We start from the raw sequence: 14,523 nt of genomic DNA on the forward strand, positions 1-14,523 counted from the left end.
CTCCCTCTCATTCATCTTCTTTTTCTTTTTCCTTTTTTTTTTCTTTTTTTCCTTTTTTTCCTTTTTTTCCCCTTTCCTCCTGCCTTTTTTTTCCCTCTCTTTTCCCTCTCTTTTCCCTCTCTTTTCCCTCTCTTTTCCCTCTCTTTTCCCTCTCTTTTCCCTCTCTTTTCCCTCTCTTTTCCCTCTCTTTTCCCTCTCTTTTCCCTCTCTTTTCCCTCTCTTTTCCCTCTCTTTTCCCTCTCTTCTCCCTCTCTTCTCCCTCTCTTCTCCCTCTCTTCTCCCTCTCTTCTCCCTCTCTTCTCCCTCTCTTCTCCCTCTCTTCTCCCTCTCTTCTCCCTCTCTTCTCCCTCTCTTCTCCCTCTCTTCTCCCTCTCTTCTCCCTCTCTTCTCCCTCGTTCTCTATTTTTTCATTCAGTTTTTCCCAATAACTTCTATAGGAAGTTTATAATTTTTGATCTACTTACTTCTCAGGACACTGCAAAACAGTGCTCTTTACTACTGGGTGGACCCAGATTGCTAGTGAAAATTGAGCAATATCACTTCCTTGAAGGATGTGAATTCTGTTTAAAAACCCACTGAAAGAGGAGTATTAGAAGTCTGGTATTTGCTACGGGAATGGCAACCAAAATATTAATGATGGCTTTGTTCTGTCTTTTAGTTCTCAATGGCAATTTTTAAGCTGTAACAGTTTTGGTTTGCTGTATAAATGAAAGGAAATTTTGTGATTTGAAATTATAATTGGGGAATATTTGATGGAACTGGTTATAGAATAATGAATGAGAATAATTAATAGAAAATTAATTGGGTAACATCAGAAAATTTTATCCTGGTATATTGGGATTGCATGCTTCAGTTGATACTTAGTGTACTTTTGGGATTTCTGATTGCACCTCACCTCTGGTTCTGATAGTGTATTGTATTATGAAGAATATTAATAATGCTGCAGAACAATTACTTGTTCATTTGCTAACTGATTAAAATTCATGCATAATTTATTGGAACAGGGAGAGACTTTATAAATAAGTCTCCTTGTCCTCAAGAGCTTAAAAACAAAATGCTAATATAAGAATACTCTTTACCTCTTAACATAAAAATTTAATACGTGACGGTATATTAGTCTCGTTAATGTGAGGTTTTATTTGTGATAATCATGCTCTTAATCGAAGTGTATACTTCTAAGCTTAGCCTTATGTTTTAGAGGTTTATAACTCGGACTTGGTAGTGTATCATGCTCATCAGCGATTATGTTTTCTGCTGTAATACGCACTGACCTTAGAATTCATTAGTTTGACATTTAATGTGTTAGTTCCACAGCAAATAAACTGCTGATGTTAAGCCTGCCTCCATATCTGAGCTTTGATGCAGGCAGGGATCTAAAATGGTTCATGTGCACATTTCTTGGTAAAACATTTTAATAATTAATTGAGATACTTTCTAAAGTTTGGTATATCCCAAAGCACGAATGGGAACACCTTGGAGTGCTCACCTTTTCCCTTCAGGAGAAGCAAATGAGCTCTGCTTGCAGCCACTACTGTACATTCACAAATTCCCTGGTTGCCAAACCAAGCGGCTTGAGAGACAGCTAATTTAGAAAAAGTCTGCATGAAAGCCTTTTGTAGCAAAACGTGGGAAACTTGGTTGCTTACAAAGCTGATAAATACACTGTTGGGAGCCAGCTCTGGCATCAGGAGGGGAAATTTTACTGCTGGCTGTAGAGAACCAGGGAGCCGTTAGCTGAACTTCGCCATGCAGGGAGAGTGGGATGTCAGGTCTGGAGGCCCTCAGTGAGCCCCTCTGTCACCACTGCCCACGGGCTGTGTCAGTGACACTGGTGGGGTTGTTCCTGGGAGGAAGAGTATGTGAAATGGTTCTACGTGTTAACTTCTCTTGTTCAGAGGGGTTGGGGGAGCACTGATGAGAAGCGCTCTCCTCTAGGGAAATCTTATGGTCTAGGGTTAAATGTTATTTTTAATGTGCTGACCATGATATCCCTCTACCTGCTCAGAGTTGCAGCATTGTTAGTTCTGCATCGCTGCTGTGCGAAACCCCTGCGTGCTTCAGATTTAGCATTGTTGCCTAATTAACTGAAACAAATTAGCTGAAATATGAGCCATCTGGAATGAAAATGAACCTTCAGTGTTTATCAGTGGATTCATTTTATTAGAAAAGTGTATGTTGCTTGCGATGTGTTTCTTTAAATAAATCACACCAAGGCAACGTGCTGCTTCTTCTGTATGTAAACATTTCTCAGGGTAAGGGGGACCCCACCTCCCTGTTTGGTCTATTGTTACCTTTTCACTTTGTAACTGTGGTGAAATATTTAGGCAGAAGCTGATGGCAACAGAGGAAGACAAAAGGCAACATACATCTAACTGTTTGAGTTTCTAAATCAGTAGTAAGTCACTGAAGAATAAAATGGTGTTGTACATTGTTGCTGTACATCTTTATTCTGTCGTTCTTCTGGCAGTTTTGCTCGGTGCAGGGTGTTCTGAATGCCTGCTAGAGGTATTAATATCTTTTACCCTAACTGCATCTGGTAGGTTTCAAATGAACCACAGTGATACTCATTTTTAAGAATATTTGTGGAGGGATAGTAAATGAACTATTGGAACAATTTCTTTAAGGAAAGTATGTATGTGGCTTCTGTCAACAAAGAATATCAGTTATGTTTCTGAGAATCTCAAGCTATTGCCATAGTAAATTATATAAATGGGCACAAACTGAGATTCTTTTCAGAAAAAAAAAGTTAAGTAGCAGCAATATATAAATCAGATAGGATTTTGTGGTCCCTAGCTGAGATTTTTAAATTGAAAAAATAGCATAGGGCAGATGCCAGTGGTGTGCCACTCTCTTCCATCAGCTGACATTCTCCTCAACTCTTCTTCATTGATGTAATTTTGCATTTTAGCTTTGAAATCTTTGGTGACCAAACCTAACACCTTTCTGTGGAAAGAGCCCTCTTCTTAATGGCTTTGCCAGCTTTTGTTTTATCTCTGACTTTTTTTTTTTTTTTTTATCTCCTCTACAGAGCCTCCTCGGCCGATAGCACCCCCGCAGCTGCTGGGCGTTGGGCCCACATACTTGCTCATTCAGCTGAATGCCAACTCGATCATTGGGGACGGACCCATTATCCTGAAAGAAGTGGAGTACCGAATGACATCTGGGACCTGGACTGAAACCCATGCCGTCAACGCACCAACTTACAAGCTCTGGCACTTGGACCCTGACACCGAGTACGAGATTCGGGTCCTGCTCACCAGACCGGGTGAAGGTGGGACTGGGCAGCCAGGACCACCGCTCATCACCAGGACCAAATGTGCAGGTGAGTGCTGCTTTGTAATACAACCAAGCAAAACAATGTATTTAATTATTGAATTGATTGGTGGGCTTGTTGGCTCTAATTAACTTGTAGCAGAATTTAAGGTTTCCCTTGGCACCCCCAGGATCCACAAGTTTGCTGTGGATTTGCTGTGTCTCCTGCTCTGCCCAGTCCCTCTCTAGGTCAGGGGTGTCAAACTCATTTTCACTGAGAGCCACATCAGCCTCACGGTTGCCTTCAAAGGGCTGAATGTAATTTTAGGACTGTATAGTTGTAACTGCTCCTACATTATACAGTCCTAAAATTACATCTGGCCCTTTGAAGGCAACCGCGAGGCTGATATGGTCTCCAGTCAAAATGAGTGTGACACCCCTGCTTTAGGTTGCTGTAGCAGTAGCTGGGCGGTAGCTTAGGAGGTGGGATGTTAGAAAGCTAGGAAAGCCTCTTCTCCTAATGCAAGGAAGGAGACGTTATTTCTAGAAAGGACAAACCACCTGTTTTTTTCACCTTTGTATTTCCACTTGCACTTTAGGTAAACTTGCACATAAAGGTACTTGCATGGAAAAACAATCTGTTTAAGCAACAGAATTCTCCAAAAATGTAGTATATTTTTAGGTAATTTTTCTTTTTCCAAGCAGAAGTGCGTGGCCTGCCAGAATCTCTCTCTCCTAAAATACAATAGCAAATATGCATGGATGGAGTGTTTTCTTTTCTCCATTTTTGACCTACCACCACCAAAACCATGTGCTACTGAATCTTGGAGTCTGCTGCTGTTTTTTTTAGTGCCCCTCTGTGGCCAGCACCAAGAAGATTAAGTACTGCCAACTTGTGTTATATCCTGTTCCTTCTAAAGCTCCTTAAAGTTATTTTAATCTCAGCTTTCATAAGAAGAAAGATAATGCCTACATCTTATAGTTGCAGAGGAGAAAAATTATAGATTTGAACATCAGAGGGGGAGCAAATAAGTGGAAATTAAATTGTGGGTTTTTTTTTTCCTAATATCATGATTTTTAGGGCCTGATTTACAGTATTTTAAAGTTTGCACTGTATTAGATTTAGTAGAGTGCTGATAACCTTCTATTCAAAGCTGCACTAAAATAGTAAGGAAGAACAGCTGCAGCTGCAAATTTCTATTTGTCACATATATGTATAAATATATATGGGAATATAAATGAAATGTTTTTCACAAGTTGGTGACAGACCTCAGTGGGACAGCTATTCAAGTTCTCATCTAAGAGTGGATAATCACCCGTTTTGTGTACTTAAGGAAGAGAGTCAATGTCTGGATCACAAGCCAGAACTTCAAATGGTCTAGGTCATTAGGTATGAATCTCAGAAAATCAGTCAGTCTTTTTTGAAATAGGGCATAATACTGTCAGAAGCTGAGACACACAGCTGGAGCAAGACTAAACTGAAGGCATTTTTTAGAATTTGTGATCTTATTTATAATTTAGTCTGTCCTTCCTGTGAAGTAAAAATATATGTGTCTATCTCGGTTAACATGACAGTTGTTGAGATCTAAGTAAGATTAAAGCATTGATTTATTGTACTGAATTGGTTTAGACATTGTTCTAAAAAAGTAGGAATTGGAAAACAGCTTCTATTTTAAAGAGACTGAACTGAGACTAACAAATCCCAAATGTTTGGGTTCCTTTTCTCAGCGCTTGAAAAAATATAATTTCATTTACACAGTCTGTGACAGACTAAAGCTTTTTAATGGGAAAGGAAAAGAAAGGAAGTCATTATTTATGTGACATATTTTTAAAAGCCAGTTAGGGGAAACAATGTTATTTTGAGTGTGATTTTATTTTTAATTTGTTTTTAACTTAACACTCACATATAAGGCACTAAAATCTAGTCTGACTTGAGACAAATTTTCAGCTTAATTTAATCCACTATAAAATGAAGCAGATAAAAAGATACTTGAAAAAAAAAAAAGAACTTCCGTGACTATTATTTTAATATTAATAAAATTTTGAGTTGTTTACATTACAGAAAGGCTGGCTTTTCTTATACCATGAAAGTGAAGGTTAATAAATGTTACTATTAACCAGTTTCAGTTAGAAAAAGGAGAATCAGGAAGGGTTTGTGGGGACTGACGGATTGTGCCCAGCATCAAGGATGTGTCAGGGATGGCACCGTGTCGAGCGGCAGGTCACCCAGCCTCCTCTTCACCCGTCTGGAAAATGAAGACAGACCTTCCTTTTGCACAGTGTTCTCCCAAGGCTTCTGTAAGATAACTGCAAACTCGAGTCAATAGGAATATTTTAAAAAATATTTTACTCATAAAAAGCAAACTATAAACATAAAAATTAGTCTCTTCTGAAGAGGAGATTTATAAGGAAAGGTAGAGCTAATAATGGAACAGCTCACCCTGCAGACTTTGCTGCTGCTGGTGTTGTTCGTGTGACTGGCAGGTGATTTAGTGTGCTATATTACATGACATCTCTGCAGCAATATCTTCTTTCTGGCAATTCTTCAATTATTCCTAATTCTTGTTTCTGACAAGATCACTTATTTTTCAGACAGATACTCTCTTTTCTTTCCATGTTCTTTGTCAGTTTTGTCTTTCCACAAGTTTTGTACATATTAGTTCAGATTCTGAAACAAATTATAATTGATTATCTGCTCAGCATCAAATGGAGTGGCGGGAAATAAATGAATTTTCAGCATGAAGTTTGACTGCTTTCTATACTCACTAAAAAGCACACGTTAGCGAACGTTGATCTGATGAGTTTTTAGTGTTTATATTCCAGGTAGCAATGATAGCAAACACACTGACACATCAATAAGATTAGGTTAGTATTCTGCTTTCTGTTTATTTAATATCTAAGCAAATATTAACATTGTTTTCAAATGAAGATTGAAAATGTTTTTTTCCATAATTCATTCAGTATTTATAATTTCATGACATTTCTTAATAACATGCTATTGATCGGTTGGCTTGTGCTTTGCTGGAGATGTATCCTACTTTTGAACGATTTGGGTGATGATTGTATTTATCTCATTATGAGACATGCACTTTTATTATTAGGTTTTTAGAGACTTTTCTGTCTTCGTCATAGCAAACCTAGTGTCTGGTGACTCTTTTCATAAATGTTTCCACAAATGCTAAGCAAAATTGTTTTCTAATTAAGAGATAATTCTTCTGCTAGTCAAAAGTCCTCCGCCAGCCTGTTTGTCTACCCAGCATTTCCCAGGTCATCTGCGCTGAGTGGTGGCATTTTGCTAGAAAACTCACATGTTGTTTTATCAGTCTGCAATTAAAGATAGTGCTGAGCAGTCAAATATGTGAAACCACTGAGTGGTTTTAAGTGACTGAATTAGGACTAAAACATGAGAAGCAAAACATTCTTTTCCGACACTCTCCTTAACAGCCGGGTGGATGTTTTGTATTTCCATGCTTTAAGCACCACTGGAGCTGGTGCCAAGCACGGTGTTGTGTTCCTGGCTGCATGTGGTTGGGCACAAATCATTTCAAGCTGCTGATGCTGGAAGCTCCTTCCTCCCCATCAATCCTTGTGGGGCACCTGGGCTTTATTTCAGTGCGACTTCACCTCTTCCCCAATGTCATTGCTCAAATTTTTCACTTCTCAAGCATTTTAAAAAACAGAGTCAGGGGGTAGCACCTTAATCAAAAGTAATCCTTAAGGCTGTTTTCTAGGGCTTTGGGGTGTGTTGTCCTTTTGAGTGTATCCTCTGAGTTGCGATTGCCTTTCCTTTGGGGGGGATGTAGAAAATATGTGGTAATCTAAAATTGTCCACTTAGCCTGCTTTATCGACTCTAAGTTAGAAGTTATTCTCTTACATTGGCTGCTGCTTCTGAGTAATAGCTCACAGCTCAGTTTTATGATTAACTGATATTTTAGTGGCAAAGGAGGTCAATAGTTCAGCCTGTCCAGAGTTTAATATATGTACACAGTGGAATTGCTCATTCCTACTTTACTGAAATTCAGTGCAAGGGTGTGATTTTAGTAAAACATGAAGAATTGTAGAGCAATTGGAGAAAAGTCCTGGGTGTTCTTGTTTTTTCTTTTTTTTCCAAACGACTTCTTATTAGTAAACTGTTGCCTATATTATTTGGTTTCTATAATAAAATGAGCAAGGGGGAAGGGAAGTCTTATAGCTTTCTCAGAGATGAGAATGGACTAATATGTATCGATAATATTATTATTCTATTGTTCGAAATCGTTATCTGTCACGGAGCCCGAGCTATCGGCAAGAGTCACTGCCTCGAGGCAGAACAGTGGGGACGCTGGCTCAGCACTGCGGCGCTGGGGTATGGTCACCTGCAGTCGAAGGTTTGGGAGCTGGGCTGTTCTCTTCCTGCCTTTTTCAAGCACAGAATCTTTGTTTATGATTTGCACATTTAGTAATTTTAAAAACAATGTGCATAGAGTACGGGTTACTGCTGAACTCCTGTCTATTAAAAAAACAAAACAAAACAAAAAGGCAAAAATTGGGGAAACATCAGAAAACAATAAAAAGCAACCTTAAGGCTTCTGTTCTTTTTCTTGGGATTTTAAACAGAAGGACCCCAGTGATATTACCATCGAGAAAGTGATGTTGCATGGCCATCTGGAAAACGAAAATGTTGTTCTGGCTTTATAAAAATTGTATCTAATTTTGAAAATAAACCTAGTGAAAGGGTCAGTGCAATATAGAATCTGCTTGTGTCGATGGAGTACAATGTATGCAGTGCTACTTTGCTTAGTGGTGTTTGCCTTTTATGCTTGCAGAGTGGAGGTGAAGGGTTCCAGGTGGGGAACATGATTTATAGACTTTGCTGTGTATTGCACAAGAGGGTTTAGGATGTTGGTATGTGAGGCAGTGAGCTTGCAAAATTGGGTACAGTCAACATCACAGGAGGGTTCTGGAAAATACAGCACTGAATGGATAAACTGTGCTCTTCATCTGTGTCTCTTGCAGTAGTGCATCTTAAATTATTATTTAAATCTTGGAAAGCTAATAAAAATGTGAAAATTTTCATATTTTTTTCTAAGTGGACAGGGAAAATATTTACCTTCACAGCAAAGCAGTTATCTCAGTGTTTTTAACAGAATCTTTACCATTTCCCCCTCTAACTAGGTGTCATTAGAGACTTACAATATAGCTTAAAGAGGAGCTTAAATATGTTTTGAGCACTGAAATAACATGTTTCTTTTACTTATGTTTTTGTTGTTTCAAAGTTGAACACTTTATTAGAATAAGCTAAAGATGAACCACTTGAAACTAAATGAATGTGATACTTTTAAAAATTATTTTACATTTATCATTGCAGAAGAGCCCACATTACAGCAATATTTATAAGTTGCTGTTGTTTTTTACAAATGTGTTTGGCACTCATGACTGTTTCTGGGCTTTTGGCCAGGTAGTAATTGGAAACATTTAAGATCTCGCTAGCAGATACCAAATGCACCAGTCTCTTGTTCCATATAGGTTTACCAGTTGGCTATGATATGAACAAAAAGGTATTTAAACAATAGAGAAAGTCTGGACTAAGTTCATTTTAGGATTGAATACCAGAATTGTTACTGAGAGAGCATCCTGTAGAAGAGCTATCTGATTTGGACCATTGTCTGATTTGGACATACGACCGTACTCTGCTTATTGTGCTGCTTGCCACTGTTCAGATGTTCGTACCACATATAGAATCCTAATGATGCTTATATCCATAAGAAAGGACTGTAGTGCAGCTGAGTTACCTAGCAGGAGACCAGGCAGACTGCCGAGCCAAGTTCTTGTCAGATTCTGTAAATTAAGCATGGTTTCCTCTTTTTCAAAGGAGCACAACGATGATGACTCGGTTGAATTGGCAATAAACTGCAAGTTCAGACACTGACCTCCCCTAAATTAGTTTTCAACTTTTTTTGTTTGCTATATTCAGCCTTACACAGTATCATTTTTTTTTTGGTATTTGCAGCTGCAAGCTCCATCTGCACTAACTGGAAACTTTCTTCCTGCGTCACTGCGAGTGCCATGTTATCCAATGAGACGTGGGTTTCCTGAATTCTCCCATACTTCACTTTTGGGATAAGCTTTGTTCATGGCTGGTTCTTTATTGTATAGGGTCATACCCAGAAGTAAATCTCACTGTGGCTATTTAATCACACTGATGCTCTTCACTTGAGGTTAGAGTAGCAGACTGAGTTAGGTAGGTTTCTCTAGTGTGGCCACCCAGTTTTCAAAGCCTCTGTTGTGTGCAGTGACCTCTTCCTCTGTCTTCTTTCTGAAGTCTCTACCAGTGAGCAGGTTGAGATGTGTTACCTACTGCAAGACATGGTTATTGTCATTGGTACCTAACATGCTGACCAGTCAGGGCAAAGTCCACCGAGTTGAGAGAAGTCCTTCAGTTGGAGTTAGTGTCTCTCTTTTTGGTGAAGGACACTAGGTCAGGGAGACCACTTGAGCTGTGTGATGGAGGCTGAGGGAGGAAAAGGAGCAGCTGCCAACTCCACCCGAAGCTCCCTTGTCTTCCGAGTGATTCCTCCATCTCCTGTCTCATCTTGGCTTGTTCAGCAGCTTTTCCCAGAGTGGAGCATGCCATAGTGCTGAGACCATCATGATTTATCCAAAGTGCGTGTAACTAGTCAATAGATCACACTTCCAAGAGGAGCACTGTCTGTGGCAAGAAAATGTATTGCACTACATTAATCCATGGCACCTATTCCAGCTGTGAAAGAATGGATATGAGCAATAATTCATATTGCAGCACTTGAAAATTATGTGGGTGCACCTGGGCCAGATAACTCAAAGACTGATTATAGCTTCTCCAGAGTGTGAGAACAGGTATTCAGGGATTTTTGATCTGTGTTCACTTCTGAAGAACATGGTTGCAGGTTGAGATAATCTTACCCGTTGAGAAGACTGGAGCTCTTTTTTGAACTGTGACTTCTATTTTTAATTTCAACTGAAATAAATCATTTTTAGTATGATTTATTAGTGTGCTTGACACTTTAGTTTGCTTTCATAATTAAGGGCTCTCAACTGTTTAGGAGTGCAGTATTATTTTTACAGTGTTTGAAAATTGGTAAGTACCTAAATACAACAAACTTTTATAGGACTGGCTTTTATTGTACTTTTGTTTATCACTCTATTAAAAATTCAGCAGGGAAAATTTTAATAAGGTTTTGAATGTTGCTCTGGTCATTGCAGCACTTAAATGCACGGTTTTGGGAGCACACTAATTTTTCACTGTTATTTTGGTGCTATCAAGGGAGTAGCGTGGAGTAGGTAGGGAGGGCTGTGAGTAGCAGGAGTGATGATGTGGAATGATGCAGGAGGAAATTAATTAGGGGTGTGGTTTAGTGCTTGAGTTAGGTTATGGTTGGACTCGATGATCTTGAAGGGTCTCTTCAAAATGGAATGATTCTGCAATCATATGATTCTATAGAAGCAGTGTCAGCAGTGTGTGCTGCAAGGGGAGGGATGTTGATGAGGCTTCCCAGATGCATCTGTTATTCCTTTCACTCTCCTTCATGTGTCTTTCTCCCCCAAAGCCATTGCAGAGAGACATCATGTCATTCATGCTAGTGTGAGATCTGCATGAAGTTGAGGATAACATCCTTCAAGGTTAGGACAGGCTTCGCTAAAGCCCTGGTTCTTATCAACGTTGATTCTTTGGTCTTTATTCTGCTAGATAAATCTTTGTTTTCCATTTGATTCTCATTTACTTTTTAATTTTTTTAAACTTTTTTTCATTTTAAAAGTGGGTAGCATAATTCTTTCCTACTAATTTGAATCTAGACTGCGTGAGGCAATACTGAGTGAATTTCACTTTCTTCATTTTATTTCTGAATAAATCCTCCTGCTGGTGCTGAGAGGGGAATGGATCAGGTGATGCTTTTGTATGGTATGATAATGAAATAGCTTCTATTATAACAGTAGATTGAGAAGCATATAAAGCAGCAGCTGATGCAAGTTGCACCTCAGGTGGTCACTAGGTCCAGAATCCTAAAATGACTTGTCAGGACTCTTAATTTCACCTGGTTTTGTTTACTGTTTTAAGAGAAATAAAAATCTGGAGCAGTCCTGGAAAGTTCCAGATGACCAGGAAACAAACATTAAAAATACTGACATGAAGGATCAAGATCACCCAATTAATTAAAAGCTTGTCATCTTGACTTTAATTCTAAACAGAATAATGGAACAGCCAATACAAGGGTTGATTAATGAAGAATTAAGAAAGTAATATAATTAGAGACAGTCAACAGCTTTATGGAATACTGATCTTGTCAGAATAACTTGATTTTTTAAAAATTAGATTACAGATTTGGTTAATAAAGGCGATATTGTTCTTCTCTAATGCATTTAATTTGATATAAAACATTTTTATTAAGAAACCAGAATAAAACCAATTCAAATGGAGAAGAACTGGCTGATATCTCTAAACCCATTTTTATGGATTAATTGAATAAGTATTTCTATTTGGGTCCTGTCAGGAATACTCCCATGTACTTTATAAAGAAAATTTAACTGTGATAAAGCTGGCAAATTGTAGAAGATTATGAAAATGTTAGAAAAAACCCACTCCAAAAAAAGAATTTGCTTATTAATTTGCAGTGGTTTGAATTGAGTGCTGCTGGTTTATGTTTCAGGTAGACCAGCTGCAGGATAATAAAACTGGAGTAGTCCTTACGTACAGTGTGGGAAAAGGAGGGGCTGGGGCCCTAGGTGTGGGGTGACAGCCGTGGGGATCACTGGCCACTAGGGCTGTCACTGGGGCACTGTACTGCTCAGCTGTAGAAACCACAGCAAAGTTTCTCACCTTTTGCTTAGTATTGGAGAATGTCTTAAATTTTGTGAAGGTGAATATTTGAAATAGCTTGCCAAATTACTTTCCTTCTGAACCCAGCCTTTTATTCCCATCTCCCCAACCCTTCCCCAAATCTGTGTAGCATCCTGTTCTATAGAATTAAAGGTATGGTGTTGTACAAGAGGTTACTGTCAGGAGGATTAAGAAACCAAAAAAAGAGAATTCTGGCAGAAACTTAGAACCTGGAAACAAAATCTTGTTGTTAAGGATACATGACATGACCAGAATTAATAGCGTTTTTAGATGTGATTTTAGGCAATAATTTCTCATGTAGTTGAAATTTATTTTCCTTGTTTCACATCTCTAACCTCACTGCATAAACAGCATACCATTTCATGTGTACATTAGTATTTTTCATTTCTTATTACTTTTTAAAATATTTCATTTATGCAATTTGTTTTCCAGGTCATTATTAATTGCTGAAAGCTATTTCATTACTCTTGGAAATGGCAACATGCTTAATTATCATTCAGGTAATTAAAACATTTCAGATACTAACAGTACCATAAGCACACATTTTGCAGTTTATTACCTTTATTTTATGGAGTTTTGTGAGGGACTAGGGAAAATATATTCAACAAAGTACCTTCTTTGCTCTGCAAAATGAACTCTACTAGGCTGAAATTTCAGAACACGGGCACCCACTGGGAAAACGATGTTACAGCATTTACAGTTTACAACGTGTAGCAGCTTAGATGATTATTAATAGAAAGAAGTAAACTAGTTCTATTGCGCCATATTTCCTTGAAGTAAAGACCTTAAAAGATAGCGCTGAACTACCATTCAAGAACTTGCTTTGTGTTTGTGGCTCTTCTGTCACCTTTAATAAATCATTTAACTTTGTGTCTTGATACCATTAGGAAATCAGGATTAATATGCATGTTTCCCCAGCAATTTTTCTCATTTTCATTTACCTTGTGATTTATTCAGAACAAACACTTCTCTTACTTTTATTGTACTGATTGCAATGAGATCTTGGTTTTATCTGTCTGAACGCTTTCCACAGATAAATAGTTTGTAACTAGAATTTAGTACAATGAAGATCATACGTTAGAGAGTGATTTTTTGTTCATTCAGTGACAAATTTTGTTACAAATTTGTTTTTATTGTGTCAGGGATTTCCCTTGAAAATAAACAACTGCTCTGCATTCAGTTCCTAGCATGACCAGTGTCTCTTTGTGTCTGTCCATGCAGTCTATTCTTGGTGTTCACTTGATAAAGTAAGGGATGGGGTGGAGAGTGTGGGAAGAATGCAGAAATCATACTGTATAGAAATCAGTGGAGATCAATGTATTCCTGAACTTAATTTTTTTTGGCTGCATTTTCACTTGTGTCTTACTCTCTGAATGACCATAATTGGGGATCATGCTAGTTGAACATGTTCCTTTGTGTGTGTGTGCCACTTCACCTCTAAGACTTCTTAGGTTACCTTTACCAAGTTTTCTGTTGCTCAGGTTTTTCATTCTTTTATTTTTTTTTCTTTTTGACCACTAGCCTACCACCCCTCCAACCCCAGATATTCCTCCCCTTCAACTGTGAAACACAATTTTAAAGTAAGAAGCAAAAATACAGATGCTTTTGTCTAAACAATGCATGGGAGAAGGAACAATATGTTGTAGAAGTCATTCATGTTGGGTAATGTGCTTGCAGAAGGTTTGCAGATCATATGATGATTAATATAGTATGAGAAATTATACAGAAAAGAAGCAAGTAAAAAGTTCAGTAGATACAACTTATCCTACTTAGTGGTAATTGGAAAAGGGGGTGAATGCATATTTGAAAGACAAGATTGTAGGCATTTTTCATTGTCACTTTACTGATGGGCATAGTCAGAGTGTATACCCATAGTCTATACAATGAGAAAAAAACATAGACAGCAGTTACATTGTATAGAAAGCAATAAAAGTATATAAATGTGATCTTTATGTCTTACTGTGAATTATTTAGTCCTGAATTTACTAGTTGCCACGTGCTTTAAATAAAGTCAGTTCACAAACTTAGTTTTTTTTTCCCTGTGTTAATTTGGTTCCCACAGTGGAAACGAAAGTGCTACCACTCTTCAGTGTTGCCTTTGCAAATCAGCTTACTTGTCTCCGTGCTTAAGAAAGGATTTGCAAGTTTAAGGTGGCAACTCTGAACCTGTACAATGATTTCTGTGATGACTCCAGGTGATTTAAAGATCTCTTGAAAATGAATGTGCTGTGGGTTCCAAGGGGTGAGGCTTCAGCTGTGCTGCTGTGACCCGCGGGGAGCAGGTTCTGTGGAAGCCGTGCTCTCCTTTCAGCACACTGGGAAAGTCTGCCTTGTGGACAGACTTAAATTAGAAAATGTCAGATGCTTCCATTGTGCACTTTTTTCTCCTAAAACTAATCTCTTTGACACTTGACAT

The 14,523-nt window shown here is 38.2% G+C and overlaps 1 protein-coding gene across 2 annotated transcripts in view; it reads left to right on the top strand.

Annotated features, from left to right (window-relative positions):
- Positions 1-14,523, top strand: part of PTPRK (protein tyrosine phosphatase receptor type K) — a 403,942-nt gene that overhangs the window by 232,116 nt on the left and 157,303 nt on the right. For both annotated transcript variants that reach the window (XM_082047252.1, XM_082047253.1), the window contains exon 7: positions 3,029-3,322. In XM_082047252.1, the coding sequence (XP_081903378.1) occupies positions 3,029-3,322 (294 nt within the window). The remainder of the gene's footprint in view (positions 1-3,028; positions 3,323-14,523) is intronic.

The sequence above is a fragment of the Streptopelia decaocto genome, assembly GCF_964273445.1.
Source record: "Streptopelia decaocto genome assembly, chromosome: 3".
NCBI classification, from domain to species: Eukaryota; Metazoa; Chordata; class Aves; order Columbiformes; family Columbidae; genus Streptopelia; species Streptopelia decaocto.